The following is a 15,217-nucleotide window of genomic DNA, read 5'->3' on the forward strand; positions in this document are numbered from 1 at the left end:
TAACCCTGATATCAAAATCAGACAAAGACATTACAGAAAAAGGACATAACACACAATTTCTCTCATGAACATAAATTTAAGTATCCTTAATCAAATATTAGCAAAACAAATAGAACAATACATAAAGAGGTTAATACATCATGACCAGGTAGAGTTAACTCAGGAATGTAACATTAGTTTAACTTAGAAAATTCAATGCAATACACCCATTAACAGGTTCAAGAAAAATATTTAATGATCATTTTGATAGATAATATTTTATCAAAGTCAATATCTATTCATCACTAAAACTGGGAATAGATACAAGCTTCCTCAACATGTCAAAGGCATCTACAAACAATCTTCAGCTAACATTATACTTTACAGTGAAATAATAAATGCTTTTCCCCAAGGATCAGGAATAAGGTAAGATTTCCAATATCACCACTTCTATTTAACATTTTATTAGAGATCTTGGCACTGCAATAAGACAGGTAAAGAAATAAAAGACATACAGATTCAATCTGAAAGAAAGCTGCTTTTATTCACACATACCATTGTGTACATAAAAAAATCGTAAGGAAATTTTAAGAAATAATAAGTCAACTCAGCAATATTGTAGGACACAAAAACCAAGTGCATTTCTATGTAATAACAGTACATTGGAAAATGAAATGTAAAACATAACCTTTAAAAATAACATTTAGAAACATAAAATACTTAGAGAAATTTAATGAAAGATGTCCATAACCCCTATATTAAACACTATAAAACATTACTGAGAGAAATTAAAGACTAAATAAATGGTAATTACTCAGGAATTATTAAAACTCTGTATTGATGATATTGAACTATAGGCTTTTGTAGAAATAAACTGATTGTAAAATTTATATGGAAATGCGAAGGACCTACAATAGCCAACCAATTTTGAAAAAGAACAGAAGAATCATAAGAAAAAATAAATAACTCACTCTCTATACATCACACCATACACCCCCCACCCCACAAAATCTTCACAGGTCACAAACTAATTATAAAACTTTTATAAGAAAACATGGGAAAAAATCTTCACAACATTGGGATAAAGATTTCTTAGAGCAAAGGGCTCTCTCAATAAAATTTTTAAAAACTGAAAAATTCAGGGGTGCCTGGGTGGCTCAGTCAATTGAGTCTCCAACTCTTGGTTTCAGCTCAGGTCATGATTTCACAGTGGTGAGATCGAGCCCAGAGTCAGGCTCCACGGTCAGCACGGAGTCTGCTTCAGATTCTCTCTCCCTCTCCATCTGCCCCTACCCCCACCCACAAATGGCATACTCTCTCTCTCTCTAAAATAAACTCTTTAAAAATAATTGATAAATCCAACTTTATCAAAATTAGGATGTTCTTCTCACTAAAAAACACTGTTAAGAAAATGAATAGGCAAGCCACAGATTAAATATTCACAACTAATGTATCTGTTGAAGGATTTGTATCCAGAATAATTCCTACAATCCAATAACAAAAAGATCAACAACATAATTTTTTAAATGAGCAAAAGATCTGAATAGACACTTCAAAACAGAAGAAATAGAAATGGCTAAAAAGCACATGAAAAATTTTATTCAACATCACTAACTATAATTAGCTTTTAAAAAGAAAAAGACTGCCATAGTCAAAGGTTAGTAAGGGGGTAGAGCAACTGGAACTCTCATATAATGCTGGAAGGAGGATGAAACTACTCTAGAAAACTGTCAATTTCATAAAAAGCCAAATATACATAAATATATATGTACACACACACCAGCAATCCCACTCCAAGGTAATTATCCAAGAGAAATGAAAATATGTGTCCACAAAAACCCTTCTATACAATTGTTCATTACAACTTCATTCACAAAAGCTAAGAACTGCTCTATGATCCACATTCTAATGTCTTTCAGCATGTATTTTAAGAATAAATTCATATTAATGTCAATTTAGTTTTCCATTTAAATATTGGAACCAATATAAAATGTGTCTTTTTTTTTTTTTTTTAAAGATTTTATTTATTTATTTGAGAGAGAGAGAATGAGAGAGAGAGAACACCTGAGAGGGGATAGGGTCAGAGGATGAAGCAGACTCCCTGCCGAGCAGGAAGCCCGATGCGGGACTCGATCCAGGGACTCCAGGATCATGACCTGAGCCGAAGGCAGTTGCCCAACCAACTGAGCCACCCAGGCGCCCTAAAATGTGTCTTTCAACAATTATCATATGATTTCACTCATATGTGGAATTTAAGAAACAAAACAGAGTAGCATAGAGGAAGGGAGGGAAAAATAAAACAAGACAAAATCAGAGAAGGCAACAAACCATAAGAGACTCTTAACCATAGGAAACAAACTGAGGGTTGCTGGAGTGGAGGTGGGTGGCGGGATGGGGTAACTGGGTGATGGGCATTAAGGAGAGCACATGATATAATGAGCACTGGGTGTTATATGCAACTGATGAATCACCAAATTCTACCCCTGAAGCTAATAATACATTATATGTTAATTAACTGAATTTAAATAAAATAAAATTTAAAAAATAGAATGTGTCTTTCAGTATGCCTCTATCAACTACCATCTTTAGGGCAAAATCTTACATACTGTGAAAAACACAGAAGCTTATATACAAGAAATGCTGTCTCTAATTCTACATAATCCATTTTCTACCAGTTCTACCTAAATTCTTTTAAAATGACTTCCTTTCCTAGTCTCTCTACACTAGAATCTAAGAATTCTTGAATGATGCATCAGCCCTGACAGATCTCTTCACATTCTGGCTTTATACATCCCCTGAACTATAACCAATTAAGCTGTTACACTTTTTTTTTTTTTTAAAGATTTATTTATTTATTTGAGAGATCGAGAATGAGAGAGAGAGAGAGAGTACATGAGAGGGGGGAGGGTTAGAGGGAGAAGCAGGCTCCCCGCCAAGCAGGGAGCCCGATGCAGGACTCGATCCAAGGACTCCAGGATCATGACCTGAGCCGAAGGCAGTCGCCCAACCAACTGAGCCACCCAGGCACCCTGTTACACTTTTTTAATTGAAATATATATCCCATAAATATATTCATGTAAGAAAAAAAAAAAAGAACAATTGCATTCAATTCCACAAATGTGTTGGAGTTGCTGTCTTTTCAAATGCTTTAAAGCAAGGCTTTTCAACAGCCACACTAGGGATATATTGAACCAGATGATACTTTGTTGCAAAGGGCTGTCTTGTGCTGGATATTTATCGTCAGGGTTGGCCTCCAACCACTAGATGTTAGGAGTGACAATCACAATGTCTCCAGACACAATCACTCACGGTTGAGAACTGGACTTAAAGGATTATCTCAGTATGTTTTCTCAAGACTTCTGTGATTCTTTCTGCCTTGGGCAAGCCTTCCTCTGAGTTTCCAAACTATTACCAAATCTTCAAGATCCAATTTAACAATTAATTTTTTCTAGCAAGCTTTCCCGGCCAGCCTCACTTCTATTGCTTCACAGCTCCTAAAGCACCTCAGACCTCTGAAAAGGCTCTTAGCCTGTGAGTTCCCTCAAGGTCAGGCCTTTTAGTTTCTCATTTTTGCATCCTTAGTTCCAAACACAGTCAATGATTGTTTAGGTGCCTGAATGACATGCTCTATAAAATACTTACAAATACTACCACAGTTAATGTGCTACAGAAACATTATTATTCAGCCCAACTATATGGGCTTCTGGAAGCAACATGTTCTTAACTCACTTTTCAAGGGACAAACAAGACGGTACCGTGCACACAGTTGCTAAATAAAGTCTTTGGTGTAGCAGCACTCAAAAAAGCTTATTGCTCCAGATACTTAGGCAATTGCCTCCACCCACTATCATCATGAAAACATAAATGAGTGAATTATAAAGTAAGAAATATCTTGCCATCCTTCAACACCAATATACTAGGAATCAGGCAAAATCAAACCAGAGTATCTGAAATGTCAGATTAATGAGAGCAAAATGGGAAGCATTTTCTTTAAGCAGTGCCTGAATGTGATGTGTGGGAGAACCTCACACAATGGTAATTATTTATCAAGCAAATGTGTGGGGGTCACAGCACAATGAGGCATGTGATAAGCATGCGAAGGAAGCTAAAAGCACATTATATAACAAAATTGTTGGGGCAGGAGGAAGGAGATGGTGTTTTGTCCTTTAGAGAAGAAAGCTGCATCTTCTGACATGCTACAGCTTGCCAGAGAGAAACTAACCACACAAAATCCTCTTCTCCCACCTGAAATGAGTGACGTGATCACTTCACAGCCCATGGTATCTGGCGTGTGGCCGACGTGAAGTACTGAATGTTTGTATCATTTTAAAAGCCTTATTTTACTTATGGTCCTTATTTGCGGCTGTGTTTTTTTAAGTTTTATTGAAATATAATTCACACTATCAAATTTACCTAGAATATATAATTCAACAGCTTTTAATATATTCAAAGAGTTGTATAACTATCACCAAAATCAATTTTAGAACATTTTCATCATCTCCCCAAAATACTCCATACCCATTAACAGTTATTGTCCATTTCCCTCAAAACCCCCAGCCCTAGACAGCCACTAATCTACTTTCTGCCTTTAACGATCTGCCCGTCCTGGATGTTTCATATAAATATAATCATATCATATGTAGTCTTTTGCGACTCGTGTATTTCACTAAGCATGTGGTTTCCAAAGTTCATCCACATCATAGCACATGTTAGTTCTTCATTCCTTTATATTGCCAAATGATATTTCATTGTATGAATATAGCACATTTTATCTACCCACTCATCAGCTGATAGACATTTCAGTTGTTTCTACATTTTGGCTATTATGAATAAGGCTGCTATGGACATACACGTACAAGATTTTTATGTAGACATAGGTTTTCATTTCCCTTGCATATAGAACTAGAAGCAGAATTTCTGGGTCACATGATAACTTTTTGCTTAACTTTTTTTTTTAAAGATTTTATTTTTAAGTAATCTCTACACCCAAGATGGGGCTCAAACTCACAACCCTGAGATCCAGAGTCGCATACTCCACCACCGACTGAGCCAGCCAGGTGCCCCTATGCTTAACTTTTTGAAGAACTGCCAAACTGCTTCCCAAAACAGCTACACCCTTTTAAATTTCTACCATCAGTTTATGAGAAAGTTCTAATTTCTCCACATCCTCACCAATACTAGTTACTATCTGATTTTTTAATTATAGCCATCCTAGTGGGTGTGAAGTGGTATCTCATTCTGGTTTTTTTAAAAAATACGTTTATTTATTTATTTATTTACTTATTTTAAGTAGGCTCCATTCCCAACATGGGGCTTGAACTCATGACCCTGAGATCAGGAGCCACATGCTCTACAGAGTGAGCCAGCCAGGCACCCCTCAGTGTGGTTTTGATTTCCCTAATGGCTAATGCTGTTAAGCATCTTTTCATGTACTTATCAGCCACTTGTACATATTCTTTGAAAAACTGTCTAATTCAAATATTTTACCCATTTTTTAATTGGGTTACCTCTTTTTTTATTATTAAGTTATAAGAGTTATTTATATATTCTGGATACAAGTCCCTTATCAGGTATACCATTTGCAAGTATTTTCTCCCATTCTGTGGGCTGTCTTTTCACTTTTTGGATGGCATTCTCAGCACATGTGTTCCTAAATGTTCTTAGCTGAAATAGTCAAAGTAAACTTCTGGTGAGTTGAGAGGAGGGAAATGAAGCACAGATCCATTTAACATTGATAATCAAAGTAGTAATGGCTAGTTGGGCCCCCACCACCAACCATTCTCTTTCACTGTCTGTGACAAATTCCCCCAGAATCAGAAGAGCACATGGATGTTTGGAAACAAAAGACAGAAATTTCCCTGCCTCAGCATTTCCCAGCCTCCCTTCCAACTAGATATAACCATACAATTCCATTCACATTGTATGTGATCAGAAGTGCTATGTTCAACCTCTAGAAAGTGCTCCTACAACAAGAGACTGCTGTACAAGTGGGATCAGGCATCTTGGACCTAAGGTGACTGGGAGGGTAAACCCTACACAAGGGGGAACAAGACCTGGCACCAAGAAGCATGATACCCACCCTGATCTGACCTCCTCTAGGCTCTCCCAAACAAGAACAAATAAACTTTTGCATGATTTAAGCCATCTTATTTTGAGTTTTTCTGTTACATGCAATCAAACCTGATCTCAACTCATGCAACAATTAAGTGAAAAGCTCTTGATTTATATCTACATAAATCAAATGCAAGCCCAAGTTCCATTCTGCAGTTTATGAAGCACTGCCTGTTGTCACAATGTTACCTGCTTTCCCAACCCAAGGAATAAAAAAATAGCAAAAATTGATACCAGGAAAGAAGCCAAAATATGTTTATGTTAAGCATATGCAATCAACTGTGAAATTACTATATGGAGGTACCCAATAGGAATTCTCTACAAAATCTATCAGAAACATTTACAATACCCACCTGCTCCACAATGGGTTAAGTTTATTTTCTTTAAGGAAAAAAAAAAAAAAAAAACCACTGGAGCTCTCAGCACTGCAGTGTGGTACAGAAGAAAAGGACAGCTGACTGATAGTTGCTTGATTAAATCTAATCCCAGTTCTGTCACTTCCAAACAACAATTCAATTTCATTTAATTCGGTACAAATTTGGTGAATGCCCACCATATATAAAGCATCGCATTTGGTATTGCAGTCCCAAGTAATCCTAAAACAGAGTTTCTACCCTCGTGGAATTCATAATCTAATAGACAAAGAACAAATGACTTACAATTCCCAGTAGCCTACTTGGCCAGGAATTGGAGAAATACACAAGAGAAGAGCCTACCTCATTCGAACTCTTCACTAAATAAGCTTTTCGAAACCCCAGAATTAGGGGAGTGACCTCAAACTACACTCATCCTCCCTCCAAATTTTGTTTCAAAAGTGGGAGACCAATAGCAACACACTGATGGGGCAGCGGGCAGGGGGCTGGTAGCAGGAACCTAACAGCCCCACAAACACTATCCTTTGGTAACATCAGGCTTGAATAGATGTTTCCCTGCTTAGAAATGAAGAAGTAAGCAAAGACAAGAGGAGTCAATAATTTAACTCAAAAGTAACATAATCCTAGAGACTCAAGGAGACATACATAAAGTTATTTTCCAAGTTAACCAAAAAGCTTTAGGAAAAAACTCACAATAAGCATGTATTATTTTTGAAAAAGTATTTCTATGATATTAGTATTTACATAAGATTGAATAGACTCATATAAAATGTTAGATCCTATAAAGGGACTGTTTTTGTTCCCAGAATTTACAAAATGGGAAAATTTACAAAACAAACAATATCTCCCACCTCTGCACTGTTCAAAATGCATCACAGAAACAATACTGAGAACACTGAGTAGGCAGCCAGATAAGAACCTGAAATTCAGGGAAAAGATCTAAGTAGAGATAATAAATGTCGGAGTTACCAACATAAGGATGGCATTTAAAGCCATGAGGCTGGACAAGATCCTAAGGGTGAGAACGAGGAGAAGAGCTCTAAGATGAACATCAGAGAACTCCAACATCAAGAGGTCTGGGAAATAAGAAGCTGTAATTGAGTTTAAGAATTGAAAAGCCTGGGGCGCCTGGGTGGCTCAGTCGTTAAGCGTCTGCCTTCGGCTCAGGTCGTGATCCCAGGACCCTGGGATCGAGCCCCACATCGGGCTCCCTGCTCTGCGGGGAAGCCTGCTTCTCCCTCTCCTACTCCCCCTGCTTGTGTTCCCTCTCTCGCTGTCTCTCTGTCAAATAAATAAATAAATAAATAATCTTTAAAAAAATAAATAAATAAAAAATTAAAAAAAGAACTGAAAAGCCAGTGGGGTGGGAGAAAACGAACAGGCAGGTATGATGTTCTAGAAGAAGTGAAGCAAGTAGGTCATGGAGGAGAGTGACTGGCCATGTCAGATGCTGCTGCCAACAAAGAAGAGGAAGGACAGGACAGCTGACCACTGGACGTTGCACATGGAGATCGTGACAGCTTGACAAACACAACCACAGTGGAAAGGAGAGACAAAGACCAGACTGGAGAGGGGTCAAAAGAGAATAGGAGGAAGAAAAAATGAGACCTTAATATAACAGCGTTCGAAGAAGTTTTTTGTTTCCTAGAGGAGAGAAATGGGCAACAGACAAAAGGGAAGACTGTCTCTTACGGGTGATGGTGGGGGCATTATTTCTGATGAAAAAAGAGTATTTTGTGTGATAAGAATAATCCAGTAGAAAGGGCAACCCTCAGGTTAACAAGAAAGAAGACTGCTTGAGTGATACTGTGGAGTAGCAGGGACAGGATGAGAGACAAATGAACAGAGAGGCTCAGGAACACAGCTCACAGAGATGGAAGAAGGGCAAGGTGTCTGGGCACGGTGATGGAGTGGGTGTTTCTGGCAGTGGATGATCTCTTCTCGTTGCTTGCTTCTACAGTCACAACAAAATAGGACACAAAATTATCAGGAAAGAGGCAGTGTCAGAGGCTCAGAAAGAGAAATATATAAAATATTCATCAACCAGGAGAATAAAGGAGCTAGAAAATGTAACATAATTAGTGGTTAGAATTAATGGCTCATTTGAGGTTAGTGGTCATGAATCTGAAGTGATCCCAGTGAACATGGGAATATGCCTCTCTAGGAAGAGGGAAGGCAGAGGTGACTCTTACTTAAGTTGGGGTTGTACCAGCAAGTCTAATAAAGGAAGAGAAAGACAACAGAGCATATTTAAAAGATTGACTATGAAATTAAAACCAGGTGAGGAATGAAGTGAGGGTGTAAGAAACTGAGTAACAATAGGCTCAACTGATTAGAGAAACTCTAAGGATACTTACCAGGAAAAAAGCAGAGAAGGATAGAAGGTGATGTCGGAAAGAGAAAGGCTTGCGGCTGAGATTCTAGAGCGGTTGCCGGTCCTTGTAATGACAAGACCTAAGCAATGACTGTGAGAGTGAATGGCTGAGGTAGGGTAAAGGACAAGATGACCAAAGGAGAGGAGTTCCAGGAGTCAAGAAGCAAAGTACTAAAAAGAATCCTCTCAAGCGGTAATGAAATCACCAAGAATTTTAAAAGGAGTGGAATTGGAGATATACTGTGTAAGGAGCTAAAGATTCTAAAAGCAGCTCAAAAAAACAGAAAAAAAAAGAAAAATACAGACTGCAGAGTTATTCACTTTGAGGATGAAACCATCTGAATGGACAGAGAAAGAAAGAAAAGACAGCCACAGGAAATAACATTTAAAAAGCAATAGCTGAAAATGGAGAGGTCCAAGAAATTTTGGGCAACGAGCATGATTCAGTCATGTAGGTCAAATGCTGCCAAAGCTGCCAAGTGCTGCACCCAATCTCCCACCGGGTTTCTTACTGAATGACCCACAGCAATCTAACTCAACATGACCACAGGTGAATTCATTGTCCTCCATTCTCGGGCCTCCTTGGTTTTCCATCTTAGTAAATGGCACTACCTAGTTGCTTAAGCCAGAAACCTTCCCCTCCTTCACTCTATACTCCAACATCCAATTTGTCTCTAAATTTAGCTCTAAACATCTCCCTCAAATGGATCCCTTAGCTTCCATTCCCACTGCTACCAACATTAATCCAGGGCCCTTTCATCTATTCGTGCCACCTGCAGACCTTTCTCTACTCTGCCAGAGTGAGTTCTGAAAAAGATAAATTTATCACTCACTACTCGACTTAAAGCCATTTAATGGATTAACCTAAAAAACCTCAATGCCAGGCCCCTGCCTCCATCTCAAGCCTCTTCTCCTACTCTTTCTGGCTACTCCAGTGTTGCTAGTGTCTCTGGGGACCTCAAATGGGCCATGTTCTCCCTTGACTCCAGGCCTTCACATGAGCTATTCACTCTGCCTGGAATAGGAGTCTCAATCACAGCTGACTCCAAATAATCCATCAGTCATCAACTAGACGTCAGGTCCTCCATATGCCTTTCTTCAACCATCTATCTAGACTAGATTAATGGTCCCCCTACCACGATTTCCCAGAAAGAAGCTCTGGGTGTCAGCAGAAGTAAATTAGAGATGTCTACAAGAAGAAAGAAGCTGAAAAAGTAGGGCTCCAGGCCGCTTACCCTTCTTCAATAAGGGAACTCTCTTTTTTGGTTGTTTCTCATATACATAAACGTAAAATTTTATTTGAAAAGAGGGTCTCCCTATAAAGCAGTTTAAAAACCACTAGAATAGGGGCGCCTGGGTGGCTCAGTCAGTTAAGCGGTTGTCTTCGGCTCAGGTCATGATCCTGGGGTCCTGGGATCGAGCCCCATGTCTGGCTCCCTGCTCAGCGGAGAGCCTGCTTCTCCCTCTCCCTCTGCCTGCCACTCTGCCTACTGTGCTCTCTATCTGTCGAATAAATAAATAAAATCTTTAAAAAAATAAATAAATAAAATAAAACCCACTAGAATAGATCATCTCTAAAGTCTGCCCCCCACCATTCTCAGAGTCTATTTTTTTCTTTTCCTTTTTTTATTATGTTATGTTAATCACCATACATTACATCATTAGTTTTTGATGTAGTGTTCCATGATTCATTGTTTGCATATAATACCCAGTGCTCCATTCAGTACGTGCCCTCTTTAATACCCATCACCAGGCTAACCCATCCCCCCACCCTCCTCCCCTCTAGAACCCTCAGTTTGTTTCTCAGAGTCCATAGTCATGGTTCCTCTCCTCCTCCGATTTCCCCTCCTTCATTTTTCCCTACCTGCTTTTTTTTTTTTTTTTTAACATATAATGTATTACTTGTTTCAGAGGTACAGGTCTGTGATTCAACAGTCTTACACAATTCACAGGGCTCACTGTATCAGAGTCTATTTATAAGGTGTTATCCCATATAGGCGAAAATAACTCCACGGTAATCCCTAGTCAATCTCTGTGAGGGGTGGAAAGTGTTTACCATCATAATAAGGATCACTGTTGACCAAGTGCATTTGGCATGATCAAGTCTTAGAGAAAATACGGGGTTAGGCAAAAACAATACACACTATACTAGAGCAATATATGAAAGCACTAGAAGTATCCTATTTTCAAAGCAAATCATATTAACCCCATTAAACACATTTTCTAGTAGACATCACTGCTGACACACCTTTGTCAGTTATTTAGGGAATGTCACAATTACATGGTAACACTCAGACTTACGGTGTAGTGGGTGAGAGGCAGAACGGGCTTTAGAGGTGGAACGCAGGTGTTCAAATGTCAGCCCTTCCACTTACAACTCCATGCCCTTGGGAGAATCACCTAAGCTCTCTATGGCCCAGATTCCCATCATAAAATGGGAAGGAGGATACCTGCCTAATAGGGCTACGGTGAGGATTCAATGACAGAAAGCACAGAAGAATTTAGAGTACTTAGTGCTAACTCAGTAAATGCCTACTATGGGTAGATGCCCACAGATGCTCCAGTTGCACTACACAGCCTGAATCTCTTCTTAAAGTCTCTGAATTAGTCCTTACTGGCCTGAAATTGGACCTTTTCCACAATGACATTCTCTTTCACTTTTTTTTCAGTCTTGGCAAAAATGCATGTTAAACTACCTTTCTCACGGTAATGCCAAATTTATCATGGCACCTAGTGGCACACTTTTATGTATGTGGTCTTCAGTTAATTTACTGGAAAGGAAAGCAAAGCTCCTTCCTCTCTGCATCCACCCCACAGACTCGGTTCCATCATCTGAGGGAAGAGGTAGCATTAATTATTTTTGTATTCGTGGATCCCAACCCGAAATGAACTTTTGTTACAGAAATCTCATCTTGTAAACTTTTGTTATACAACTATGAAATAGCCTTATCTAAAGACCAGTGTTGCCAAGACCAGGACTAGCAAGGAACCACCATACTGTCAGACATTATGAAAGAAATATTCTATAAATACCAAGATTTTCCTCAGTACGACAGGAGGATACAGAAATAAATGCCAGAGAAGTAGTAATATTATCGGAGGAATGTTTTTCTTTTTTTATTTCCTCCTCTCTGGCAAAGATTCTTTCATAATAACTGAAAGTCATACAACAAGGGAAAAGATAAGCAGTCTTTAAATAAACAGTTTGCCTATGAGCCTCCATCACATACAGAATACACACACCGAAAATTCCCACACACAAAAATGAATATTGTTCTGTATTAACAACCCACCATCTCTTGTCAGCTTTGTCACCTACTGCTTCACTTTCATTCATTATTCTTTCAGTGCCACAATTAGGCTTGGATCAACAATGAAATGCTCCAAGGTAATTTTTAATTACTATTTAGAAGGACTTTGAACTCCAGCCAAGATCAAGCTATCACTCCATAGCTAAACACAGAGACAAAGACTAAACAGGTCAAAATGAATACAAAGCCTGGAAATGTAACAAAATAACATTCTTTCAGGCCAAGGAAATCTCAGTTTCAATTAACCTCCATTTTTTAAATCATCTTTTATAGGACTCTTTCATTAAGTGCAAGAATTCTAATAACTTACCGGTCAGCAGCTTCTACATCAAAACAAAATCTTCTGTCAATGGAGTCAGTATGCCTCTTGGTACATTCTTTCAAAAAGAACACCTCTCCATCCCCCTGAAAATAATCATTTTAAACATACTCAAAAACTACAATATAAACATAGACACACTAAAGAGCCCTATATTGGGGAGGGGGGTACCCCAAGGTTCAAGATTTTAAGTCCCTTTATCCTATTCTCTTTCAAACAAGTTTGATTAAACACTATTTATAATCTTTTTAAGATTTTATTTATTTGAGAGAGAGAGAGAGTGAGTGAGCACGAGCAGGGCAGAGGAAGAGGGAGAAGCAGACTCCCTACTGAGCAGGGACCCCAACATGGGGCTTGATCCCAGGACCCGGAGATCATGACCTGAGCCAAAGGCAGACACTTAACCGACTGATTAACCGATTATAAATAGGCATCCCTATTTATAATCTTAATCATTTTTGTCATCCTCTTTTCCTTAGGTTTTCTAGATCTTGCTTTGATTACAGTAACACTAAACCAGACCTCGTGAGCACTGATTTTAAAAGGCAGACTAACAACACAGTTTCCACAAGCCAGAATATTTGCTATTCTCTTACTGCACTTTTTAAAGGAATAATTTGTTTTTAATTCATACTATGTTACACCATATAAAATAGGCAACGTGTGACCTTTTAAAAAAAAAATTTATTTATTTATTTGACAGACACAGACACAGTGAGAGAGGGAACACAAGCAAGAGGAGTGGGAGAGGGAGAAGCAGGACTCTCGCAGAGCAGGGAGCCCGATGTGGGGCATAATCCCAGGACCCTGGGACCATGACCTGAGCCGAAGGCAGACGCTTAAAGACTGAGCCACCCAGGCGTACCAATATGTGACCATTTTTGACCTATAAAAACTTCAATTCCATATGAAAATACCTAAAAGGTATCATATTGGAAGGCCCTAGAGCAACTGTTGTGATCATAGAAAGCTAGAGCCACTCAATCAACATGGGTTTTGTTTCCGGAGTGGATCACCCTGAATTTATATTTACTTAATTTGTTTTAATATGGTACTGTTTTACCTCACTAAACCAGCCAAGGGAGGTAGAAGTAATGCAGGAACACAGGTTCTGAGTAAAGAACTAGAAAACCTCTGAGTACCTACTTCTAGAACATTCTTACATTTTCTAAAATAGGAGAATCTCCATGTAATATTAAACATTCAAATATGCCAATATTCAAATTGTCACAGTCATTATATTCCGAAGTGTATTTTTTATTATGTGGTCGTTAAACAGAGAGACATCACTAAGCAGACATGTCTTAGCATTTGAATTAGTCCTGACAGGAATCTCAAACCCAAACCTCATGCTCAATCTTAATCCCATCAGCCTTTACAAGTGATTTCCTCACTTCCTCCTCTTCTCCGTGGCCCTGATTTTCCATGTCTCTTTCATTATTACAAAACTATGTCTGTATTATAAGCTGCTTTATAAATATTTTTCAGTAAGATGCAAAGTATATGTAAATAGAAGTGAACTTGGGTCAATTCTGTATTCACCTAAGCAAAATCATACCCAGCAAGCAATGACTTCCCCCTTTTTTTTTAATGCGTTACCAATTATGTTCAATATTGGTAGAAGAGCTTTGCCTCCAGACTATCGATTATTGCTATGAGCGGCAGTTTCTATTTAAAACCCAAATAACAATCATCTTTCCTACACAGACAATTCCTGAGGTCCTCTTGCTATCACATGTTGTTTTGTTATTTATTTCTGTGGAGGAGTAGTTAACTGGGAACTGCCTAAGTGAGAACTTTGTAAGTCTAAATGGAAAACAATAAAATTCATTACAGACTATCTACCGTAGAAAGTTTTCAGGCTGTGAATACATGTGTGCATATCAGATCTTTGTAAATACTAACCCGACAGAACACTGAGTTGTGAAAGCTCGTTTTAAGTGTTCACTTTATCCTTCAAGAAAATGACATAAAAAGGATTCTAGTCCTGACCATAAAAACCCATACATACAATTCAAAAACCATAAGAATTGTTGTTTACTGGCCTACTTTATTTAGAAACAAAAGAAAACAAAGATTTTAATCCTAAAACCAAAATATAATGTATTTATCATTAGAGAATATAAACACCATTAAAATGTCAGCCTTGTGGGGGCGGCTGGGTGGCTCAGTTGTTAAGCGTCTGCCTTCGGCTCAGGTCATGATCCAGGGTCCTGGGATAGAGCCCCACATCGGGCTCCCTGCTCCACGGGAAGCCTGCTTCTCCCTCTCCCACTCCCCCTGCTTGTGTTCCCTCTCTCTCTGTCTCTCTCTCTGTCAAATAAATAAATAAAAATCTTTAAAAAAAAGTCAGCCTCGGGCACCTGGGTGGTTCAGTCGATTAAGCGTCTGCCTTTGGCTCAGGTCATGATCCCAGGGTCCTGGGACTGAGTCCCATGTTGGGCTCCCTGCCAAAGGGAGAGTCTGCTTCTCCCTCTGTCCCCTCCCTGCTCGTGCTGTCTCTCTCTCAAGTAAATAAATAAAATCAATAAATCAATAAAATGTCAGCCTCAAAAACTACCTCTCACATAGAATACATAATATATAATCAAATACTTACAAGTTTTCCCCCAGATCTGTGCTCAAATGGGATTATGTTGAACTTCTTGGCTGCTTTCCGATACATGCAGTAGTGTTTGACCCAACTGGAACCAAACGGAGCGGGCCCTTCAACAAGAAATAGAACTTTACATTTTTCCTCATAAATAAG

At 38.7% G+C, this 15,217-nt stretch overlaps 1 protein-coding gene and 1 long non-coding RNA gene across 2 annotated transcripts in view; both read right to left on the reverse strand.

Moving 5' to 3' along the window:
• Positions 1-15,217, reverse strand: part of ARHGAP10 (Rho GTPase activating protein 10) — a 286,377-nt gene that overhangs the window by 145,242 nt on the left and 125,918 nt on the right. Inside the window, exons 9-10 of the mRNA XM_081813112.1 lie at positions 15,068-15,174; positions 12,460-12,554 (exon numbers count right to left, since the gene is read on the reverse strand). Of these exons, the coding sequence (XP_081669238.1) occupies positions 12,460-12,554; positions 15,068-15,174 (202 nt within the window). The remainder of the gene's footprint in view (positions 1-12,459; positions 12,555-15,067; positions 15,175-15,217) is intronic.
• Positions 1,513-12,441, reverse strand: LOC145720098 (uncharacterized). Its single transcript, XR_014142825.1, has 2 exons — positions 7,821-12,441; positions 1,513-7,583 (listed from the first exon to the last, which is right to left on the reverse strand). It is a non-coding gene; the product is annotated as an uncharacterized LOC145720098 (long non-coding RNA).

This window comes from Leptonychotes weddellii, chromosome 2 (genome assembly GCF_054177405.1).
Source record: "Leptonychotes weddellii isolate Sample4059 chromosome 2, ASM5417740v2, whole genome shotgun sequence".
Lineage (NCBI taxonomy): Eukaryota > Metazoa > Chordata > Mammalia > Carnivora > Phocidae > Leptonychotes > Leptonychotes weddellii.